The sequence below is a fragment of the Pleurodeles waltl genome, chromosome 4_2, assembly GCF_031143425.1.
Source record: "Pleurodeles waltl isolate 20211129_DDA chromosome 4_2, aPleWal1.hap1.20221129, whole genome shotgun sequence".
In the NCBI taxonomy this organism is placed as follows: domain Eukaryota; kingdom Metazoa; phylum Chordata; class Amphibia; order Caudata; family Salamandridae; genus Pleurodeles; species Pleurodeles waltl.
In genome coordinates, this window is record NC_090443.1 from 372226401 (window position 1) to 372251230 (window position 24830).

Below are 24830 nucleotides of genomic sequence, written 5' to 3' on the forward strand. Positions count from 1 at the left end.
AGATTTAGAAGCATAGAGTGGTAGAGGCAGACAGATAGTGAGGTGCAGTAGTAAGAGTTGTGTAGAGAGATACAAGATTCAGTCAAAGCAGTGACTTAGGAAGAGGGGCAAAATGAGAAGTGGTATAGAAAGAGTGGACAGTTAAAGAAAATAGTAAGGTAGGGAGAAAATAAGGGAAAAGTACAGAATGAGAGAAGAGGTGGGTTGAGAAATCGAGGTAATGGGTGATACAAAAATTGAGAAAGAGGATGAGGTAGAGAGTTTGTTGTGAAGTACAGAGAGCTGTAGTGATAGGCAGTGTCGATATATATAGATATGTATATTATCGATAGATAGATAGATAGATAGATAGATAGATAGATAGATAGATAGATAGATAGATAGATAGATAGATAGATAGATAGATCAGTAGTTTGAGTGGGTTGAAACAGACAGGAGCTTTCATAGAGAGGTAAACATGAGATGCAGTAATGATAGAAAAAAGGTAACAAAAGTGAAGTAAGCTAGTAATAGAGGTTAGGTACAGGAACAGAGGTAGAAAGAGGGAGGAGGTGAAGAAGTGAGGTAGGAGAGGAATTGTGCAGTAAATGTATAAGTAAGTATTGAGTGAAAGTGAGAGAGAGTTGAAGTATATACAAAAGGTAGTGAGATAGATGTAAGGTAGAGAGAGAAACAAAGTAGAGAGTTCAGGTAGAGAGCGGTTAGGGAGAGGGCTGAATGGTAGAGAGAGGTGAGGTATGAATAGATGCAGAAAGATAGCTCAGGAAAAGAGAGATGAGGCTTTGCAGTAGATGGAGGACACAGACAAGGAGGTGAGATAGAAACAATAGTGAGGTGCAGAGAATTTGAATTAGAAAGAGAGGTAGAGTTAGGCAAAGAGAAGGGTAGAAAGGGGTGACGCTGTGAGAGTGGCAATGAGAGAAGTGTATCGACAAAGAAGCCAGGTAGACATTGGTAAAAGAGAGGCAGTTGACATAGAGAGAGGGAAAAGGATGCAAAGTGATCTAGAGATATAGAGATAGGTAAAGAGGCAGAGGTAAATAGAGAGGGATAAGCTAGAAGGAGAGAAATGTAGTGAGGCACGAAGCATGAGAGAGAAATATTATTTTTAATGTAATTGCCCCTAGCACAATGATTGAGGCTATGCAGGATGAGCATGCATTCTAACCTCCTGTGAAAGGCATGCCCAAATATCAAAGTAAAAAAAAAGAATATGCCCTTTTGCACACTTTAATTACAGTGAATCTTGTAACTGTGTCACTCGCTTTATAGGGGGACCATTGGAGGGTGGAGCATTGTGCAATTGGCCATTTTGCCCATGCCGAAAAATATCTCTCAGTTTGCTATTGTGCTGATGTACCAAAGAGTGGCTGATGCTGCACCTTGCGATTAGTGAACGGAGTACTGCAGTACTGAGATGTGTTCACCAGAGTGTTGGTATGAAAGCTGTGCCAGGCTCTCTTCTACCCTAAGGTATATTCAAGGTAGCCCCTAGAGAGGCGGTACCTGTTGTGTTTCTGTTGGCTGGAACAAGTCTAGAAGAGTTTGTCATAATGAGTTCCCAAGGAAGCTCTGTGAGCTGAATATAAAGGAGGGGCACAATGTGGTGAAGCATTGACCGTCCTTTTGATGGCGGCTCTTTGTGTTGTTTCGCAGTTGACTTGAAGGAATAGTAACAAAGGTTTTCCAAAAGCAAAATGGAGAATACACACTTGTCAGAATGGTACAAGGTCCGCATAAGTTGTAAAAGAGAACTTAAGAGTACGTCAAAGCACGAGAGCAAATTAATGGAGCATGCTAATATAGGAAATGTGGTTGCAGGCCAAATAATTGAAATACATTTATGATATAATTCTGTGAATTAGCAGCCCTATTTACTGTAATCATTTTCTTTTTTTTCAGGTTTATCTGTGATCATGATTTTGATCTTCCGATGGATCACCACTCTGTTGGTTCATATCTTCATTACTCTGGTCATTTTCGGGTTGGTATGTAAGTATATTTTTTAAGTCATCACTTGAAAATGATTCATGTCCCCTTTATATTCACCTGAAATTAATGACTGAAGAATATTAATTTATGAAATTCTATAGGAACATTTAAAGTCTTAAGTGTGATAGAAAACCGTTCATTCAATATTACCTATGCAAATTGCTGTATTTAAATAGGGTGCTACTATGTTAATTCTCTTGTATCAGCTTTTTTATGCATGCCAATTTTATTTACAAACGCACACCCTTTGCTTCTTGACAAACAGGCAACAATGTCAGAAATAAACCCTTAAGTTTATCTCCCTTCGACCTACTTACCAAATCAATTGTACTGCTACTAAATTCAGCAAATGAGCAATCTTTAAGAAATATATCGTTTTGATATGTATCTTTTAACTATAGGTTCCACGGAAGAAAGTTGGGGCTCAAAAAGGCAAATATGGAAAAAGTGAGCCTCAAATGTCATTTGCAAACAATTGGCTGTCTCCTTGAATCCCAACAGTAGAACACTGAATCTCAAAGGGTACTTAGATCACTACTTAAATTCCATATGTTCATGTTACTGCCTTCATGCAAAAAGAAAGAAAAAAGGGGTGCACTCCTATTTGTGTTATACCCTTACATGAAGATTATTCTGATTCAGACTTCCAGAATTGAAACTATACTGTGTACAATTCAAATATTTATTGAATAATTCAGCTGTGTTTGTATTCAGTTGGAGTGCCGTGGCGCCTTGGATGAGTTATGTCTTTCTGATTAGACAGTAATTATAATAGGAATGCTAATCCCTATGTAAGAAGTGAATACTTGATGGAGCTTTGACACCTATTAAAAGATTGTCATCTCATGCCTGGTGGTAGATGATTTAGAGGCTCTGACTTACAAGTCGCCCCAAGTGGGAAGGGTAGGCCCAGACGTGGGTCCTGTGCTCACTATGCCACCAGATTCAAGCTAGCCTGGCTGAAGAGGGCTGATACCCCAAAACTGGCCCCAGGATGCTTGTTTCTGGTCCAGGGAGGACCTGGCCTGGCAGTTTGGGCTGGACTGTTCCCATGGGGAACAGGGTCAAGACTGATTTGCATATGGCTGGGGCCAAACTGGAATGGCAAGGTGAGCAAAAAAACTGATGGATTAAACCCAGATCTGTGACTGGGGGTGAATGTTTGATTTGGTCTACATTCTGACCATCAACTGTTCTTTTTGCATTTGTTGCCCCAAGTGGGAAGGGTGTGCCCAGACGTGGGTCCCATGCCCACTATGCCACCAGATTCAAGCTAGCCTGGCTGAAGAGGGGTGATACCCCTAAACTGGTCCCAGGATGCTTGTTTCTGGTCCAGGGAGGACCTGGCCTGGCAGTTCAGGCTGGACTGTTCCCATGGGGATCGGGGTCAAGACTGATTTGCATATGGCTGGGTCCAAACTGGAATGGCATGGTGAGCAAAAAACTTGATGGATTAAACCCAGATCTGTGACTGGGGGGGAATGTTTGATTTGGTCTACATTTCGTTCATCAACTGTTCTTTTTGTATCCCTCAACCTGAAAGTCAACATCAACGTCTCTGGGGATTCTCCCTGTGTGCCTTGTCCAACTTAAATTGTGGACATTTAGGCCCATATTTATACTTTTTAACGCAAACCAGCACGGCGCTGGTTTGCGTCAAAACTTTTACCGCCGACTAACCCATTCCTACGCGCCATGCGGGCGCCTTATTTAAGGAATGACGTTAGCCAGCGCTGCGGACTGGTCTGAGTAAAAAAAAATGACTCAAACCAGGCAGCGCCGGCGTAGGGGAAAATGGGGGTTGTGCGTCAAAAAATGGTGCAAGTCAGGTTTGAGGCAAAAATCATGCCTCAAACCGGACTTGCGCCATTTTTTGACGCACAACCCCCATTGAAATGACTCCTGTCTTAGCAAAGACAGGAGTCATACCCCTTCCCCAATGGCCATGCCCAGGGGACTTTTGTCCCCTGGGCATGGTCGTGGGGCACAGTGGCATGTAGGGGTGCCCAAATTAGGCCCCCTTATGCCACTTAAAAAAAAATAATACTTACCTCAACTTACCTGTACTTACCTGGGATGGGTCCCCCCATCCGTGGGTGTCCTCCAGGGGTGGGCGAGGGTGGCAGGGGGTGTCCGTGGTGGCAGGGGAGGGCACCTCAGAGACCATGGAAGTGAGCCCACAGGTCCCTTAACGCCTGCCCTGACCCAGGTGTTAAAAAACGGCACACATCAGGCTGTGCGCCATTTTAAGGCCCACCCCCTCCTGTGCATCAAAATAAAATAATAATAATAAATAAGGCGCACAGGCCTTAAAGTCATTTTTTGGATGGGAGTCCTACCTTGCATGTCATTAACGCAAGGCAGTTTCCTGCATCCAAAATATGACTCACACAGGAATTTTGACGTCCGCGGGCTCAGGCGTCAAAGTTTAAATATGGTGCACGGTTTGCGCCGAATGTGCGTCAAAATGTTTGACGCACATTCTGCGCAAATAGAGTATAAATATGCCCCTTATATTCCATGTAAAAAAATATTTTTTTTGTTGTCATTCAAAGAACATAGATAAAAATGTTGGGATACTTAACAACATATTTGAGTGAAAGTTAAGACCCCAGTATCAACAGGACATGTGTATGTATAGGCAGTAAAACTTACAGCCTGATTTATAGTTTTTGGAATGGGTGATTTATCACAAACATGACTGCTGCCTTGTCCACCTTAATTTTGATGCACTTGTAATAAGGTAGGCTGGGTCCCTGTCACATTGTCCTAATGTCTAAAGCAGCTCCTTAGCCTTTTTGAGAAGGATCGCCAGAGAAGTTATAAAGCTCATTTGCCTTCTTCTGTCCACTGATTTTGTCACTACCATACTTGAGACTCTGTTAGGAGACAACAGCCTTAAGGTTTCCTTTTTTAAGGCACAAAGGTCAAAAGCTTTTAAGTACTATGCTATGGAGCCAAAGATTTGCAGATTGCTTTAACATCTAGTCTTTTTTTAGAACACTGAAAAAGTATCAATGAAGTTTTCTGAAATCTCTTTCAATGAACGTAGATGACACAGAAATGACTCGTAACTATTTATTTCATAGCCAAATCCAGTGCTGTACAGGCAATGCATTTCTATTTGTAAAGTGTGATAATGGCGTTTCTACCTGAATATCCAATTCGAAATGATGTGCAACAAAAGTATTGTAGTTAGAACTAGCAATAAAAATTGTTAAGACATATAGGTTAGTATATATTTACTATGTTGAACTCCACATATATGTACATTGATAATCTATTTTTTTCAAAAATCTGTTCATTATTTTCTTTTCCAGCGTACTGTAACATTTTGACTTACATCAACACTAGGATAACAAATTTGTGCAATTACTAGTCGATTGTATAAGAACATAAGAAGAAGGTAGGCGTCGAAACAGTTGACAGCTAGACCTCCAATCGGAGTATTCAACCACACTCTGCCAGAACTTACATAGATCAGCATTAATTGACATACGAATTCTAAAGAAAAAGTCCATACACTAGAATCTTGAAACCCATGGATAGCTTGAAGGACAATAAATACCCCAGTGTCCCTTTAATCCGCACATGAAGAGCAGTGTATTCGTACAGAATTATGCTTGCAAGTATTCATCTTATGCAAACCACAGATAACAATAAGAACATGAACAGACTTTGGAGTACTATTCCTACAGTTAATAGATTTTGATTGAAGCGCGTCGCCGTGGGTGTGGGAACCTCTCTGTTCTATCCATATATACCAATATAGGACGGGAACGCATGCAAACCACAGATACCTGCCGCCTGGACAGGACCCAGCTACACCCCCAGAACCGAGGCTGGACCGGCTACCCAAGCTCCGGCACCCTCCGCCTCGCGCTCCCGCATCTGGAGCAGGTGCGCACCCACCACGGCAGTTGGACTAATTCCTCCACATGCGGGCCCTGTCCCAAACCTCGTAAGCATGCTATAATCGCTTCCCAGCTGCCTGATAACGGATACTTGTGTAGCCCTAGCGCATCCTCCCTTCCTAACGCCACTCCCTCCGCATTTGCCCAAATCTCAAATGAATATTTCCAGGCCCGCTCGGCTGGTGGGTCGGCTGACTTCCTCCTGCAGGTTATCAGCAGCTTAGCCGTTATCAAGCCTAGATCCAGAAATCTCGCAGCAGCTCTATGCCGCGTGCCCCTGGGAAAGAGGCCCAGCACACAAACCTCCCAGGTGAACGGAACCGAGCGCAACGTGCACTTCAATAAGCATCTTACCACCGCCCTCCAGAAGCGGTGCAAGGATGGACAGGACCATAGCATATGAATCATGTCTGCATCAATGTAGGAACAACGGGGGCAGGCTGCATTGCGACGAGCAAAATATCTGTTCACTCGGGCTGGAGTGAGGTATGCCCTATGAATGATATAGAATTGGATCAAGCGAAATCTGGAGTTACGGGGTACATTAACGTGGCTGGAGAGAGCAGATTTCCACTGCGCATCTGTGAATGAGGTGGTCGCATCTCTGTCCCAGGCCACACGCAGTGCATCGCATTCTAGGGCTGTGTGCATGCACAGCGCGTCAGTGAACCATCTAATCTGGTGTCGTCCCTGCCCCATCACCTGTATGTATGCACCAACATATGCGTGGGAGGAGCAGTTGACAAGTCGCCCCACTTAGGTGTTAAAGACCTCAACAGTGAATTATATAGCAGAAACTGTCCTGCAGGTAGGCCCGACTCCTGAACCAGTACGTGAAACGAGATCAGCTTACCATCAGCATAGAGGTCGCCCAGTGTATACAGCTCTGCCGCATGCTACGCACGCAGCTCGGGACCCGACGTAACCCTGGGGCCAAGGGGAGTACCCAGCAACGCCAAGGCCGGAGTAAATGGGACTATCCCCCCGGTAAGGCGCTGAGACCTGCGATAACAGCTATAAGCCACCTTAAGGAATATCTGTCCCGGTAATGCCACACGTGTGAGTGGGTGAAATAAATGCGACACTTGCATGAGGGACCAAGGGCCTTCCGTGGTCGCCGTGACTGTGAGATGAAGGCTCGCCAGCCATTTGGACACCCACTGGAGTTGAGAGGCCAAATAGTAGTGCTCCAGATTAGGGACTGACAGGCCGCCCCTCTCCAGTGGCAAATACAATTTTCTCAGCGCAACTCTGCAGCGTCCCCCATTCCAAATAAATTCCCTCCAATAAGACTCCAGGCTCCTGAAGAAACTGGGAGGGAGATAGTGCGGGAGGATAGAAAAGTAATATAATAGGTGTGGTAAGACTATCATTTTTAGCAGCGCTATCCTACCTGCCACCGACAGCAGCAACGTCTGCCAGAAAGCCATCTGGGATTTGATTGAGGACACTGCTCTCTTAAGGTTCCCATCAATTAGGTCTCCCTCATGGTGGTAAATACGGATGCCTAAGTATGTGAATGCATGGGGTTGCCAAGGAACAGTGCTCCGGAGAGACAAAGCTCTGGGTTCGAAATCGGGGGGGTCAAAAGGGAAGAGGCATGATTTAGACCAATTAACCTTGAGGCCAGATAACAAGGCAAACTGTTGCAACAGGGTCCCAACCTCTGAGGGGATTCGCGAAATATCCCTAAAATACAACAAAAGGTCATCAGCGTACATCGATACCACTTGCAGGCCATCTCCCAAGGCAATGCCCCAACCGGAACCCTTGTCACATAGAACCTCTGCCAATGGCTCCATGTCAAGGGAAAACAGCAATGGGGAAAGGGGGCAACCTTGCCTTGTACCTCTGCACACATTGATTGACTCTGATATAATGCCCCCCATCTTGACCCTGACCTGAGGATTAGTGTATAGCAGCTTAACCATACGAGTAAAGAGGGGCCCAATGCCAAACCGCTGTAAGACCCTGAAAAGGTAAGGCCACTCTAAGGAATCAAAGGCCTTCTCCAGGTCAAGGACAAGACATCCCGCCCGTGGCCAGTCCCGTCTCGTGTAGTGCATGACACGGAACAGCCGCCTGATGTTGTGTGACATATCTCTCGCCGGTACAAACCTGTTTTGATCCAGGTGCACCAGGCCCGGCGTTATAGGCGCTAGACGCATTGCTAGGGTTTTGGCCAGTGTTTTATAGTCCATGTTGAGCATTGCCAACGGTCGGTACAAGCCCAACTCTGCCGGATCTTTGCCAGGCATGGGAAGGAACACGAGCATCGCCTCCCTCTGAGATGTCGTCGAGCATCCCCTCTGTACTACCTCCTCATAGACACGGAGCAGCTTGGGTGCAAGGATTAAAGTAAATGCCTTGTAAAAGTCGTCCGGCAGACCATCCGGACCCGGCGTCTTGCCAGACGCCAGCTCGCGAATACTGGCCTGTACCTCAACGAGGTCAAGAGGCTCCTCCAGCGCACTTCTCTGGTCAGCCGTCAGACATGGGAGTTCCACCCCAGAGAGAAACTCGACGTAGGACCGTTCAGAGGAAGCCACAGCTGAGGCATACAGGGGGTCATTCTGACCCTGGCGGTCATGGACCGCCAGGGCCAACGACCGCGGAAGCACTGCCAACAGGCTGGCGGTGCTTCCGGGGGCATTCTAACCGCAGCGGCAAAGCGGCGGTCAGAAAAGGGAAGCCGCTGGTTTTCCGCCGGCTTCCTGCTGCCCCAGGGAATCCTCCACGGCGGCGCTGCAAGCAGCGCCGCCATGGGGATTCCGACCCCCTTCCCGCCAGCCTGGTTCTGGCGGTTCTCACCGCCAGAACCTGGCTGGCGGGAACGGGTGTCGTGGGGCCCCTGGGGGCCCCTGCACATTGATTTTCAGTGTCTGCATGGCAGAAACTGAAAATCGCGACGGGTGCAACTGCACCTGTCGCACACCAGCAACTCCGCCGGCTCCATTCGGAGCCGGCTTCCTCGTTGCTGGTGCTTTCCCGCTGGGTGAGCGGGCGGCCTTTTGGCGGTCGCCCGCCAGCCCAGCGGGAAAGTCAGAATGACCGCCGCGGTCTTTTGACCGCGGTACGGTCTTCTGGCGGTTCCCGCCAGGCAGGCGGCTTCCGCCGCCGGCGGGGGTCAGAATGACCCCCACAGTGTCTTGCAATGCTGCGTAAACGCAGAGTGTATTTCCCCAGGTGTATGTAACAGACGACCAGACTCTGAGCGAACCTCCATAATCGGGCCGTGGTTGCGATCACCTCTAATCAACCAGGTCAGAAGTCTGCCCGACTTGTCTGCTGAGGCGTGCGTTCTCGCCGAGTGAGCAGCGTAATTCAAGCAACGCAGGCATTCAAGTAGAGATAAGCGTTCAGCGCGGGCCCTGGATAACAAAGCCACCTCTGCGGGGTTTCGAGCAGCCTCCCTCTCAGGGCGCAGTGAGTCTCGCTCTATGTGAGCAAGGTCATGCTCGATCGAGCGGCACAAATTCCACTAAGTCCCCATACAGTGACCACGGATGAAGACCTTAAAGGCGTCCCATTCTAACAGGCCCGTAGAGGCAGTACCGTCATTATGCTAAAAATATTCAGGGATCGCTAAAGGTTGCATCCTCCAGGAGCTCAGATCTGAGTTTCCAGGTAGGGATAGCTGAAGGGGAGACATCCCAACCCAAATCTGTAGGTTGTTGTCTGAGTGCATACATCCCAAATAGTCTGCGTCTACAACCGCAGAGGTCAAGTTTTGCGTGCAGAGTATTCTATCTAGTCGTACATGCAGGGAGTGCGGGGCAGAATAATACGAGTAAACTCTGTCTGCAGCATTCTGCTGCCGCCATATAACTATCAGGTGCCAGTGCTGGGTCCACGTGACCAGCCCACACGCAGCTGGCACAGTAGGTGATGTGGGCAGTGGGGGGAAGGAACGATCTAAGTCAGTATCTAGGACACTGTTGAAGTCCCCTCCCAGTAACCAGGGGTATTTGCTCCAACCCGATAATTGATGGGACAGAGTATGTAGGAAGGAAGTCTGATCTGAGGTTTGGGCGATGCCGCCTACTCATCGCCGGCCTTTGAGGGGGTTCCCTGCTTCCCCTGCTCGTCAGATCCTACCGGGGTGGGGGTGGACCTGGGCGGCTTCATTGCCAGTGTCCCTGCAGCTCATCTCCGGCCCCTGCCTGGGAACTCTCACCAGAGGGGCACAGGTGCTGGCGCTAAGGGAGGCCTTGCTGGAGCACTGACCTATGGCTCGGGGCAGTGGTGCAGCGGCTGACAGGAGGCTGCGCACAGAAGAGAACTGCAGCCTTGGACGTGTGTGGCCTGTGTCTGGGCCAATAGCAGTGGCTGGGCGGCCCTCGACGGAAGTGTGTGTGCCTCCTCGCTTGCCCATGAGGGGCAGGTGGAGTGAGCGGGCCTGGTGGAGGACTTGGTTCATGCAGCGTTGTTGCCTTGTAGCCGCTGGGTCTGCTCTGTGTTGCCCCAACGGTCCCCCTATGATGGATTGAGAGACTGCTTACCTGTGGGGCAGCTGAGTCTCTGCTGCATGGAGGGGCCGCACTTGAAACTGGATGACCTCAGGCCTGCTTGTGCCCCACAGTGATAGTGCTAGGGCATGTTGGGGCCAGGTGAGCTGCGTGGTGCCTTCTTTGGAGTCTGCTAGCGCAACCCCTCCTTGCCCCCGGGTGGATGGTTGGAGACCCGGGGAATGAGATGATGATCTGACGGTGCGGGAGAGGAGGAGACCACATTTGGACGTGGGATCCCGCCCAATGATTGACATGAGAGGGTGTCTGGACAAGTGATTGTGGCTGAACCAGGTTTGTTGCAGCTCCTTTCCGCTGGTACCGCGTGCCCCCGGCTGCCATGGGGTCCTGCCTTGTGGCGCGGCAGGTCTGCTGCGCTGCCCAAGCCCTGGAGATTAGGAACCCCCCTGGACTGGGGTGTCAGTGGGCCTAGTTTTCCCCCCGAGGTGATTCTGGGGTGTGGCGAGGCCCGACAGAGCTTGCAGCGGACATCATTTCGACGAATATCATCCCCTCGGGGTGTTCCCTTGCCACTTGGATGTACAGCCTGTTTAGACGTATTACTTTTTGCCCTTCAGCAGGGGGTGGGCTTGCACACCACCGAGGGTGTAATCATCATGGGGAAAGTAGATCACAAGCAGATTAAACTGTCCTTTGATGCACAAAAGAAATTCGGGACCTTCAGCAGATAATACGATGACTATAGCGCTGTGGAGCACGGTTCGGAGGAGGTGATTCAATGTGAGTTGATTAAAACTATGTTCCTGGAACTGAAGCAAAGCTTCTCTAGAGTAGACTCTAAGTTAGATCAGCTTACTGACCGGATGGACCGCCTAAAGAACATGGTTGATGAACGTGACTCAAGACACGATCAGCTGGAACGGCAAACCTTGGACTTGGATGAAGGTCAGCGCATCTCTGACGAATGTCTATTTCAGATGGAGTAGGTTCTTGAAGTTATCCTGCACAAGAATGAAAATCTGGAGGCCCGTTCCAGGAGGAATAACCTCCGTATTGTGGGGGACCACGAATGGGGCGACTGGAGGATTATGTTCAGGATATGTTGTAGTCCCTGTTTCCCGAGGCACTGACTGTGATGGTCGTGGTGGAGCGTGCACATCCTCTCTGGGCCCGCGCCCTTCGTCTGGTGCCCCAGCTCACAAAATTATTGAGAAACTGCTCAATTATAGAGATTGGGATGCAGTCCTCCCCCTGGCGTGAGAGCAGTGCCCAGTTGTGTACCAAAATAACACACTCACTATTTTCCCTGATTATATCCCAGTGGTCCAGGCCGCATGCACAGATTTCCTACCGGTAAAAAGATCTTTGCTTCAAATGGCTGCTATGTATTCCTTAATCTATCCGGCAAAGGTGCAAGTTAAGTTTGGTGGATAACTACACTTCTTCACGGATCCTAAGGCAGTGGCTAATTTTACAAAAACACTTCCTAAAATACCCACCCCTGCTTCGCTTCTGGGAGAAGCTGAGGGCCCTGGCTGCCTCAGTGGCGATGACTGAACAAGAGAAGAGGCGGTTTCTCTGTGGAGACAGTAGGCACATCTTGCATTGATCGACAGTCCCTTCCGACCCCATAGTTTTCTAATTTCTCTCCCTAACCCACCCTGCCCCTTCAGAGGTGGTTGGGTACCTATGGTCACACGCCCGCCCCCTGGGATGAGTCCACAAGTGATTTCTTTCTTTCTCTTTCAGAGAAATGTTTCTCGATGTTGTAGGGCTGGGATTTGTGAATCTGATCTGATTGGGGGGCCAGAGTGCGTGGTTGGAGGAGGGATATGGTTTTGGTTGCTTTCTGACGTTTGAGTGGTTTTTTCCTCTCCACAACTAGACTCACACATGGTTAATATGTGTCTACATGTCGTTACACAACACTTTTAGCAAGCTGAAATGCCTATCATGGAACATTTGCGGGCTCAAAGATGCACAAAAAATGCTTCAGGTTTCAGTGTAGCTACAACGACATGGGGTTGACATATGCATGTTGCAGAAGGTACAACTCACAGCTGATACCAGGCCACGCCTGCAGGCTGGGTGGATCGGCCAATGTCACATAGCTCCCTACTCCAATTATGTGGAGTTGCAATACTCATTCAGAAAGGTCTCTCTTTTGCCACTTTGGGACAGTGCTGTGCGATCCAGTCGGGCGCTATGTGATGGTAGTGGGTGTGCTGTTCGAGAGCCTCTTCAACTTGTTGTCACTATATGAGCCAAAAGTGAATAACCCAGACTTTTTTTGCAGAAGCATGGCGCCTCAGTGAGACACTGAGACCTAGAGCCCTCTTATTGTGGGAGGGGATTTCAATGCAGCGCTGGACACACGCCAAATTGTGGGAGGAAAGGGAGACCTACGCACCCAGGTACCACCAAAGCTCTGTGCTCCATCATTTCTGTAAATGATCTGGTGGACTTATGGAGCGCCCCACAGACATTATAAGGAGGGTACCTGCATTAATACAACACACAACAGTTGGTCCCTCATAGATATGTGGATTGCCACCAGAGATGTAGACTCCTAGACTACCTTCACTCTTGGACCATTCTCCTGTGCTTTTGGAGATGCAGATTCCAGGTGGTGTACAGCGCTCATTTCAGTGGTGTCTCCCAATGGGGGCCTTGCGCGTCCAGGCTTGCAGGGTTGAGATACGGAAGGCCATTGTGGAATATTTTGAATGTAACAAGGGCTCCGTACAGCTGCCTGGGACTCTCCTGGGGGGCCTTCAAGGTTGTTATTAGAGGAGTCTGACTGGCTAAACAGCAGGGTATCCTCCGTGTGCTGGCGGTGTTGAAGGCTTGGCTTGGAGACTTGAAGAGATGTTACTATGACTCCAGGGATGTTGCACTCCTGGTGGCGGCTAGGGGTTGTCTTGATGAGTATGATGAGATGGCGAGGCATGAGGTATGCTTTGAGGGGTGGTCTGTGCGGGTCCGACGATATGGGGAAGGGGAAAGAGCTGGAAAAACACTCGCTAATCTACTGCGTAGACCATGGGTCAGCGATTTAGTAGTAGCAATGGAAGATGGACAAAGGGGACTACAGCTGGGAACAGAGGCCATGATGCAAACGATGAAGTCCTTCTTTGCCATTCTGTATTCGGTCAATTCTCCTCCCCGTGATGAAGTGTGTACTGACTATTTTGATGCGCTTCAATTGTTATGGCTGGATGACGGTCACAGACAATTCTTGGATGCCCCTTTTACCGAAGACAACATAGTCCAGGTCATTCGGGGAGTACCGGAGATAAGGCGCCGGGTCTGGATGGACTGATAGCTGCATTTTATAATGAATACGCAGAACTGCTGATGCCGCGTCTCCTGGAAATGTACGCTGAATCAATAGAGTGGGGCTTTCTCCCGCCCTCACTTCATGAGGCATTAATTCTAACAATCCTCAAGCCGGATGAGGACCCAGCTAAATGTGACCCATATTACCAATTATCCTTAATCAATGTAGACAATAAAATCCTGGCTAAACTTATAGTGTTGAGATTGCTTCCATTGTTCGGCCGGACCAATCTGGGTTTGTCCCTGGCAGGTCCACTGCTCATAATCTGTGGACCTACTTTACAGTGGCACAGACGCTTGACCCTGATGACCTCGCAGCAGCACTATTCCTGGACGCCTCTAAGGCATTCGACTCGCTGGACTGGTCATACCTTTTGTGCTCCTGGCCCGGTTGGGATTAAGCCCCAAATTTATAAGTCTGGTCTGCCTGTTGTATGCTGAGCCCTCTGCCAGACTGCACATTAATGGTTCGGTTACTGAGCCCTTCCCTGTTCTCAGAGGTACACGTCAAGGTTGCCCACTTTCGTCGCTTCTGTTTGAGGTGGCAATGGAGCCAATGGTTGCGTGCCTCAAACAGCTCCATATGCATAGAGGTTTAGCCTTTATACCAATCCTGGTGTCAATGTACGCAGATGATGTAGCACCTTATCTCCGTAACCTGCAGACTAATCTAGATCCCATTATACAAGACTTTATCTGTTTTGGGGATCTCTCGGGTATTAAAATTAATTGGGCAAAATCAGTGGTGGTGCCATTGACGGAAGATGCTGCACCGCACGCTTCGGAGTTCCCACTGTGCTGGGCAACAGAACCCATGAGATACCTGGGGAGTTGGCTGACCAGATGGCTATATGATTTGTGGGGAGCCAATTACAGACAAGCTATATCGTTGCTGGATGACAAGGTGAATTGCTGGAAATCGTTGCCGTTGTTGCTCACTGGTTGGATCACCATCACCAAGATGGTGATCCTCCCAAAATTTCTGTATTTATTCACTAATCTCCCGATGCCACTTAGTCAGTGTTTTTGGTGGAGATTGCGCTCCCTGTTGATTTCTTTTGTGTGGGTGGGTAAACAGTTGCAGGTGTCACAGGACTTGCTTAAGTTGCCCTTTGAGCAGGGGGGGCTTGTGGCACCAGACATGGACCTGTATTATGACTGTGCCCAGGCGCAGTTGGCACACTCCTAAATCCACCCAGTACAGTTCTCACCTTGTACCGCCCCACAGCATGATTTAGTGCGGCCCTCCCAACTATCAAGGGCCCTCTATCTGCTCCAGTGGAGGCCACAGACTAGATATGGTTGCATGCACTGTGATGGCATGGCATGATCTACGTCGCAGAACAGGAGTGGCTGTGCTATGCACACCTTCCATGCCTCTTCTGGACCAGCCCATGATCCCCATTACTAGGGACGCAGGCATCCAACAGAGGCTACAGGGAATGCAATTGATCTCTATGGGAGCCCTGTACCCAGATGGCAAATGTATTACTCCTGACCAGGCGCTACAGGGAGCTTCAGACACCCTGTTCTGTAGGCTCACTTATTTTCAGCTTCGCACTGCTATTGAAGCCCAGAATGTTGATTTTTGGAAGGCTGTATTGGTGCTCCAGGTACTGGCGACGCTTTACGCATCCTCAGCGCCACGTTGACTGGTAACTAGACTATACAAAATTGCGCAGTCAGCAGCGCCAATAGCTCACCCTAACTCACAGAGGCTGTGGGAACACGATCTGGGGGCACCCATATCAGATACTAGTTGGAATTACTGCTAGTTCACATTTGCGCCCATTCCCCAAACTATTGACTGCGGTTGATTAATTTTAAATGTATACACCGGGTATATTACACGCTGCTTCAGTTGCATTACAAGGGACTACGTAGTGATTCCTGTTGTTGGAGATGCTCGGCTACGAATGGGGGCTTTTTGCATTCAGCGTGGGGATATCTGGGATGAGCAGCTTCTGGCAGGAAGTGTTTGGAGTGATGGATGCAGTCACTGGTGTGGTTATTCCTCACGTGCCTTTTGTGGCCCTTTTGGGGTTTGTGTTGAATGTCCCAGCTGGGGTTTGAAAACTGGTTGGCATGACGCTTCTAATGTCCAAGCGTAAGATAGTCATGAAATGGGGCCGCAGCAGTCTCCCTTGAAAAGAAGACTAGCTGAGGGACACTGCATATTGACAGGAACAGCTCCAATTGTATTGGGATATGATGCCATTGGGGTCATTGCCCCCAAACATATGGGCCCTCTTGCTTAACTACTTACAGACGCAGGAGACTGCCACGGATGCACAGGAGACGGTGCACACAGATGGCTCCACCACAGAGGCAGATGATAATATGACACCTGTATAAAAATGACATCAATGGATCAATGCTGTTTGCGCTTTACGTGCTTGTTAATGTGGGAGTCCTTATTCTTTCTTGTTGCATATGTCATTGACCAAATATGATTGTTTCTTGTATGATATAACATACTGCTAATTAATTTTTAGGCAGGGGATCTGAAATATAAGATAATCAGGAACAAGAATTTGTTTCTACATGATGAACCTAGCTGAAGTGCTTTTGAGATGTTCCTAAATGTCAGTACATGGCCGACTATTCTGGGAATGCCTTTTGTTCTGTATCATGTATGTTTTATGTGTTACTGAAAATTCTATAAATAAATATATAAAGGAAAAAGTAACAGCATAGCACTAAGCACCATAAAAAAGAAAAGGGGCATAAGGTGGCAGGGTGAGCTTCCACTGATCTCCAGCCCATGTGTGAGGGCCTCAAAGGCCCCCTGAACTATATTAAAATGCAAACAAAAAGTTTTTTTTATGGAATTTGCAAATTCTATGCTGGACTCTCAGATCTCAAACATTCCCTGTGTTCCATGGAACCCCCCAAGTCCTAAGGAGCCATGAGTCCAGTATAAGATTGGCATGTCATGCAAAACAATTGAAAAATAATTATGTGTTAATGGAACTAATGTTGCATGTGGCAAATGACCGTATGTGGTGGGTTGCAGGAGCTCCCGCAGCTCACTGGATAAAGACCTGTGCAGCCAGGGTTGGGTGCTCAGAGGCCAAACTCTGCAGCCAACCACCTTTACACACAGCCAGTGACCATGCACAGTTAAAATTGTCTGCCCACAGACAGTTGGGTGCAGTGGCTGGCTGGAGGAAAGGCCCTGTCGCCAGCCCCACTGCACACATCAAAAGGCTGTGAGCAGTGAGGTTGCAGTCTGCAGTAGATTGGGCACAGTATGTGACTGGAGTCCAAGACCTGTGACAACCCCCCTCTGTGTTTGTCCAAAGGTCAAGTGCTGTGGGTTTTGGCTGCTCCCAGAGCATTGCACGCAGGGCACAAGGTTTGTTCGGTGGCCACCCCACCCATCGTTCACAGCTAAAGACTGTGGGCAGCTGGGAACACAGATACTGTCTATGATCTAAAATCTCCTATAATTCAGTAAAAAAACAATGGTTAAAGTTATTGTTGCCATTGGTTATAACACCTCAATGCTTGTTTTAAAAAACCTATATGTTTATGAAAATAACTTGCGTACCACAGGCAATACTTATGATCACCCAAATATTTTAAAAAAACTTAACAATATTTAAAAGTGAAATGTAATTAGACACCAAGTAATCAAACCAATTGTTGATACTACATTCATAGTGTCTGTCAAAGTGGTAAGAATAACGTGCTGTGTAAATCTCACCTGTAAAATGATTTACATTTGTAATTGCATCTGTTTCATTAAGCGTGAGGTTATGAGCATTGTATTTGGTGTGAGAGTTATGGCTTGCAAGTCTGTTGTGTTAGTTATGGGTTGTGCTCCTAACCACAACTTGGAAATTTCAGTGGTTTTTTTCGATTTTAATTTGTATCCATAACTGTGTTTTAACTGTGGTTTTAGGTGAAGTTCTCAGATTTTTCAGTGCTGAATTACCTTGCAGGATATTTAGATTCCCTAAAGAGATAAAAGTACGTGGTTCTGGGTCTGCAAGCTCTTTAAAACACCCAGCACAGGCCAGTGGAGCTTGCAGCTTATTCACGGCCCATGGCCTTGAAGCCTTCAATGTGTTTGCAAAAACAATAGTCCCATGGACTCCAACACAAAAATAATTTACAAATAAATACAGAATCTGGCCAAAAGGAGTTGGCTGCACAAGGTGGGTTACGCACAAGCCCCGCAGCCAGCCCCTGATGTGCACAGATAGAAGCTGTGTGCAGTGGGTTTTGGACCTCGTGGCAGGTTGGGTGGAGGGCCTGGCCAGTCTCCCCTTCACTGGACCAAAGGCCTTGTGCAGTGGGCTTGGCCACCCAAAGAGTGCTGGACAAACTCTACAGAGATCCCCCGCTGTGTGTGGCTGAAGGTCATGTGCAGTGGGGATGGGCTCCCAGTGAAAGGATTGGTAAATGATCTGGTGGTTGGTTGCTTGTGGAAGGATGGTTGCAAGACTTGTCCAGCAGCCATGTCCTGTGGCCAACCCCTGCTTGAAAGCTGTGGCAGCATGGGTTGTCTACCCACAGAGGGTTGAGTGCAGGGCCAGGCCCTACAGCCAACCCCACAAAAGGTTGGGTACAGAGCCTGCCATCACCACCACTGGCCAGAACTCTGTGCACAGTCTCTCACATTCTCACGTTCCCAGTGTCTCACTCATTCCTCCCTCTTCAAATCATCTGTTGGAAAAAAAAGAAAAATAAAAAAAAGCTGTGATTAAAGACAAAAAAATCAAAGCCTAAAAATAAATTAATGAACCCCATGCGACTCCGTAGGTTGTCTGCCCATAGTCATCAGTGATGTCATTTAACATCATGAGTGATTTTATATATGAAGTCATAAGGGGAGGGGTGCCACATATGTTTTTTTTATCAGTTTTATTTATTTGTATTTCAAATGCCACATATTATGATTCACGTTATATTAACATAATGTGTGGACATATCACTTCCGGTCCCGTTTCACATTTGGATTAGCTATTCTTACATTGTAGTGCATCAAATCAGAGCATCCCCTGTATAGTTCTGTATTCAAGTGTGGCAGTCTGCGATGCAGGCGTCAGGTAAGCTGCAAATTCACAATAGAATAATTGTGAGACAGGGAGTCAGTTTCCACTAGGTGAATCATACTTAACCCGTAAAATAGTTCTCCCCTAGAATACCAAAGAAAAATTAGGTAATAAACCATCCATGTAGCTTGGCTGGATATTTCAGACTTGTCCGTGTAGTGTGCAGGTGCAGTCCCCAGATCTCAGCATTGCATGGTCCCTAAAATATTTCCATAATTTTCCATATTAATGAGGCCCTCTGTGGTGGGGGGGTGTGGTGCTGTGAAAGGGTTTGATTAAGGTCCCCTGCCAATTGTGTAGAGTTGCAGGGGGGTGGGCCTGTGTATGTATCATACCTCTAACCTTTTCCGACTATAGTCCAGTCATACTCCTCTTCTGTGCTCTCCTCTAGGGTTTCGCAGGGATCCACCACCTCTGCCCACAGGGAAGCCATTGGTCTATGCCTCAGTCCTCTCATCTCTTCTCTCTGTAATGCCCTCGATTCTGCTCTCGCCCAATGTGTAACGTCAGTTACCCATGTATCCAGTCTGGGCCCATTTTTATTTTTCCAGGCCATCGCCACTCTCCTGCGCAATAAAACTAAAGCCAGGATGATGAACCTGTTCCCCACCTTTTTGGGAGAAGGCCTGGCAAAGAGACCCAGTAGACATACAGCCCGTTATCAAGTTGTCTATCTAATGCACTGTTGATCCGTGCAATAACTCCACCTCAATAAAGTCTTAGTGTTGGGCATCGCCAAGTCATATGACAAAAGTCAGCATCAATCAGCTGGCATCGGGAGCACTCCCCTGAATTCACTCTATAACTCCGATTAATCCTGTGTGGGGTGAGGTAGGCCCTATGGACGTAATTGTACTGTATATATTTCAGGCGTGTATTTCGTGAGACCTTTTGTGCTTATGCTAGGGTCCTAGCCCATTCAACGTCTGTCATGAGTCTATCTAGATCTGTGTCCCATCTATGCCTCAGTTCTCCCAGCGACCTCCCTGTCATCCCATTCAGTGCTCTATAAAGCCACATAACCAAGTGAGATCCCCCTCCAATAGTCAGCATGGTTTGGAGAACTGCAGCCGCGCGAGGTTCCTCACTTCTGTCACCCCAGAGCTCTTTCAGGGCTCATACTAGAGCCTCATATGTTAAGAATTGCCCAGAGGGTAGGCCTGTCTGTTCAAACTAGGTCTCCAAAAGGTATCAGCATCCCCCTTAGTAGCAGTCCCCCACAGGCTTTAGTCCCACCTCCGTCCAAGGTTTTAGTTGTCCATGGGTAAAATAAAACAGGGTTAGCTATGAGGCAGTCTGATTAGCGCTAGAGCTGGGGCATGGGGGCAGTCATGTGCGCTCTCTTAAGGGCTCTGCGCCAGGCACTTAAAGCCATTGACACCAATACGTTTGGTCTGGGAAGTATCCACCTTCCCCAAAGCAGTCTGGCCATAAATCCTTCCCCAAGTGCAGTCTCCCGCCCAGGGTCAGCACCGATAAGTCCAACCCACTGAGCCACAGGCCTGGCTAATGGAGTTGGGCCGCAAGGTAATATAACTCAAAGACGGAAACCACCAGACCCCCTCTGCAGGAGGCAGTCAGAGCGTCGCCACGCGATGATGCCCTCCATCCCATAACGGCTCTTGTAGGAGTATGTCCAGGGTTCGAAACCATGTTGCTGGGATAGCCAGCGGCAGATTAGCAAAATAGTAAAGGAGTCTTGGGAGCATCACCATTTTGGGAAGTGTGATCCGTGGCATGTTGGGCAGCCACAACGATCGCCAGAAAGCTACTGCAGCCCTCATTGTCAGGTACACTCCGCCCAGATTGCCTTCTCGCAGGTCTCTCAGGTCATGACAAATTAGGATTCCCAAATGTCGAAATGTTCAGGGAGCCCAGAGCTCAACTTCTGGGCAGGAAAGTAGGTGTGGCACCCATTCAACCATTGGAAAAAACATGTCTTCCACCTATTTAGCCATAGGCCTGAATGTCTGCCAAAATCTTCCAGTAACTGGAGCGCCTGGCACAGCAAGGCATCATTACCCCATAAGTAAATAAAGAGGTCGTCTGCATAGAGGGAGATAATGCATAACACCTCCCCTGAGCACCCCCACTCATGGCCTAAAGCCCTAAAACTCTCTGCTAGTAACACTGTAGCAATGGCAAATAGCAGGGGCGAGAGTGGGCAGCTATGTCTGGTCCCCATATAGATCTCATAACTACCTGAGATTGTGCGCCCAGTCTTCACTCTCACTGTGGGGCGTGAATAAAGTAAGTTGGACCATCTCACACGTCTAGGCCCCGTCCCATTTACAGCATGACAGCTTCAAGGTAGTCCCAGCTTACTGTGTCGAAGGCCTTTTCTAGGTCTACCGACACTATCACTGCTGCTGAATCTGGCGGATGCAGGTCGTCATAAAGTAGTGAGTAGAGCCAGCGTAAGTTATGTGACGTACTTTGTGTAGATATAAACCCATTCTGATCTTTATGATTGAGGGTCTGAATGTAGGGGAGTAGTCTAGTAGCAAGCGCCTTCCTGAGCACCTTAAAGTCAGCGTTGAGCATAGAAAGTAGGCGGGAGTCGGCGACTGTCGCCTCAGCTTGCTTACTCTTGGGAAGGGGTATCACCAAGGCCTCCCTGGTAGAGGGTGGAAGGTCTCCTTTCTCATAGGATTCCAGATACATCTCTACAAGTCTCTGCGATAAGGCTCCCACGAACCTTTGATAGAACTCTGGCACGGGAGTCCGTCAGTCCCAGGGGTCTTCCCCGACTTCGCTATTTGGTTCTGTAAGCATTCACAAATGCTGGCCCTCCAGGACATTTTGGAGCTGCCGGTGGGAGATTATATAGGGATGTGTAGTAAGATCTAAATTTGACATTGATATGCAGTGGGGAATTCAGTGTAGTCCCATCTCTCGACGTCAGGTAGGTAATCGGTGTGCCGCTGCCCTCTGTGTTAATCAACCAGACCAGTAATCTCCCCACCCTCCGCTCCTCTTCGTGCGCCCTACTCGTATATGCTTTATAATCAAGACAGCGGAGGCATTCCAGTGCAGTGCTGTAGGTCTCCTGAATTTATGAGAGTTGTTGTGGGGCCTCTGGGTCAATACCCAACACTGATTCCCATCTACGCAGGTCTGTTTCTAGTCGGATAATGTCAGTTTCTTGGCCCCATCGGATCCCCATTGTTTTTCCCAAACAGTGTCCCCTGATTACCTCCTTCAAGGCCCCCTACTCAATTACCCTTTTTAAAGGCTGTTCCCGAGTTCAGTGTAAGGTAGTCCATCAGTTTAGTCAATAATGCATTCCGGAAGACCTTATTCTTCATGGCTTTGGGACATAGACACCACGTTGGGATTGATGGGCCTTTCTCTAATGTCTGCATCGTCAGTAGCAGCAAGCTATGGTTGGACACTGTGCGGCTTAAAAACTCATTGTGGAGAAAAGCACCACTGAGGGAAGCAGATCAGACCATATGATCTATTGTAGTATGAATCTGATAGAGGGGTGAATAGCACAAGAATTCCTTGCAATGGGAGTGTTGAGTCTGCCATATATCTTCCATACCATACCCAGACATCCACAATGCCAAGCCGTTCGCCACCCTAACTGTCACCGCTCCCCACAATGTGGGGGGTGGAACAGTCCAGGTCTGGGTCCAATAAGCTATTAAAGTCCCCACCCCTTCCAGGAGATAGGGACCATCTATCCATGCAGGCTGAGAGTTGTGCAGAAAAGAGACCTGGTCCTCATTGGGGTCTTATATACTTCCCAAAATGATCAGTCGCCCGCAGATACATCCTTCCACCAAGACAAAGCGACCCTCCTTGTCAACATCTACTGAGATGGCCTTGAAGGGCACTCCCACCCGCACCTCACCAATGCTCTCCGTGCATATGCAGAGTAGGTGGTGGCAAATATTTTTCCCCGCCATCGTCTGCAGAGGCGGTCTGATTCGGTCCTGAGGAGGTGGGATTCCTGTAACATAGCAATGTGGCACTCTCTCCTCTTCGTGTACATCAGGAATTTATGCCGTTTTGATGCCTTGCGCATCCCCCGAATGTTCCAGGACATCAGTTTAAGAGTAACATTACTAGTAGGCATATGTTCACAATGTCTTGTGACTTGCAATCATGTCTCCTTCCCCTCTGCCACCCCGTGCACTCCTCAACTCTGCTGCCTCACACCAATTACATACTTGGGCATCAACAACAATAACAATAATCAAGCCCTAACTCCCCGTCCCCAGAGCAGTTCGGCAACGGTCGACCGCCCAAACCAGTAAAATCAATCCTTGGTGTTTCTTCACCCTTTGGAGGGATCCACGGGCAAGTGGGGGGGTGAGCATGAGTCTAAAATAGACCATTGGTTTTGCCCAGGTCAGCCTGGGCCTTCAGTTAAGCTGCTGCTTCCGGTTAAAAGTCATCCACAAAAGTGAGAGGTGTCACCTACTAGATAAGATCTTCTTACGTTTGAGGCGTCACCTGGGGGGTTTCTTCTAGTGCACTAGCAACCGATTTAAGGTCAGAGGTGTCCTCCATCTCGTGGACAATAGTGACAACATTTCTCTTCCTAACAGAGGTGAGCAATTCTGCCAGGGATGCCGTGGCCTGGATCGCCGCTATCTTCTGTTTGCTCGCCTGTAGTTGTGTAGGTCTCATTGCGCGGTCCATGCAAGGCTGGTCCTTGGGGCGGTGTCTCTTCCCTGGTACCTGCCTGCATGGGGTTATTCCATTCTCAGTCCATCCTTCCCCGATTTATACTTTTCAAGCTAGGTCCAGATGTCTTCTGGGTTCTGTCAGAAATGGGTGTGGCCATCCCACATTATCTTCAATTTCGAGGGGACTATCAAGGCATAACTGCTCCCTTCTGCTTGTAGTGTTTTCTTTACTTCCATATATGACCCCCGTTTAGCCTGCACTGCTGCTGTGTAGTCGGGTAACAGATTGACTCTACTGTTCTCTACCTCGAAGGGGCCTGCCTCTCACGCTTTCTGTAATAGTAGGTCCCGGTCTTTGTAGTACAGTAACTTGGCCACCACTGACCTAGGTGGTCTTCCCAGTGCAGGGGGTCAGGCTGGGATTCTGTGCGCCCATTCCAGTGCAAAGAACTCTGTAAAGTGTTGTTTGACCATGAGACATTTCATACAAGGTTCCATGAAGGCCACCATATCCTCGCTCTCGGCCCCCTCCAGGAGCCCAATAATGCGAACATTGTTACGCTGACTTCGACCCTCAGCATCTTCTGCACGACACTCTAAGCGCTGCACGAGGTCCGTGAGGTGGGATAATTAGGTCTTGTGGGATCATTGCGAAGCTCCCAGGCCAGTCAGTTCATTCCCTGTGTGTTTCACTCTATCTGATAGTTTCTAGTGGTCAATCCACTGGAGGCTCAATTTGGTCAACACCGTCCCAGTCTCCTATCGGAGGGTGTTCTTAAGAGCTCTCAATCACCTCCAGTATCTTTTGTAAAGTGTCTTGCATTTGAGGTGGTTGAGCTGCCAGTTCTGGTGTCATCAGTCCAGCTCATTGCCTAGGTTGGTCACCCCCTGCCATGAGGGACTCTTAGTGTCCCAACAAGCTGCGTAGTCTAGCAGTCGTGTGTAGTCCTGGAGCTTCTGGATCTATGTCCATGAATGTCTGTAAGTGCCCCAGGGTACCAGGCCTCAGTCTTGTCTTATCATTCAGGCCAGCATGGGAGGGGAAAAAACCATCCCCATTAGGTGGCCTCCCTCGTCGAAAGTCACAGTGGGCCCCCCAGGGGTCACCCCCACCCGAACCAGGGTCCTCCGTGCCCTCCGTGCTACTTCGTCCCACCTCGGCCAGTAAGTCCGTTCTTCCGTCCATCCCTCCAGTGAGCCGGATTACTCCCCGGTGTCAGCTCCTTTGCAGGGGATTGTTTCACACCCAACATTTCCCCCACATGGGTACTTCAGTGCCACGGCCCAGGCTCAGGCCCCACTCGAAGGCGCGGTCCTCTCCACACACCCTCAAGGGCCTTCTTCCTCCTCCAGGCCAATATGAGGCCGTACATCATTGCAAGCCCTCCGGTTTTGGCTCCCCTTCACTTGACC

At 48.5% G+C, this 24830-nt stretch overlaps 1 protein-coding gene across 1 annotated transcript in view; it reads left to right on the top strand.

Annotated features, from left to right (window-relative positions):
- SLC44A3 (solute carrier family 44 member 3) overlaps nt 1-24830 on the top strand; it is a 556605-nt gene that overhangs the window by 311402 nt on the left and 220373 nt on the right. The window contains exon 7 of the mRNA XM_069231480.1: nt 1903-1992. Within this exon, the coding sequence (XP_069087581.1) occupies nt 1903-1992 (90 nt within the window). The remainder of the gene's footprint in view (nt 1-1902; nt 1993-24830) is intronic.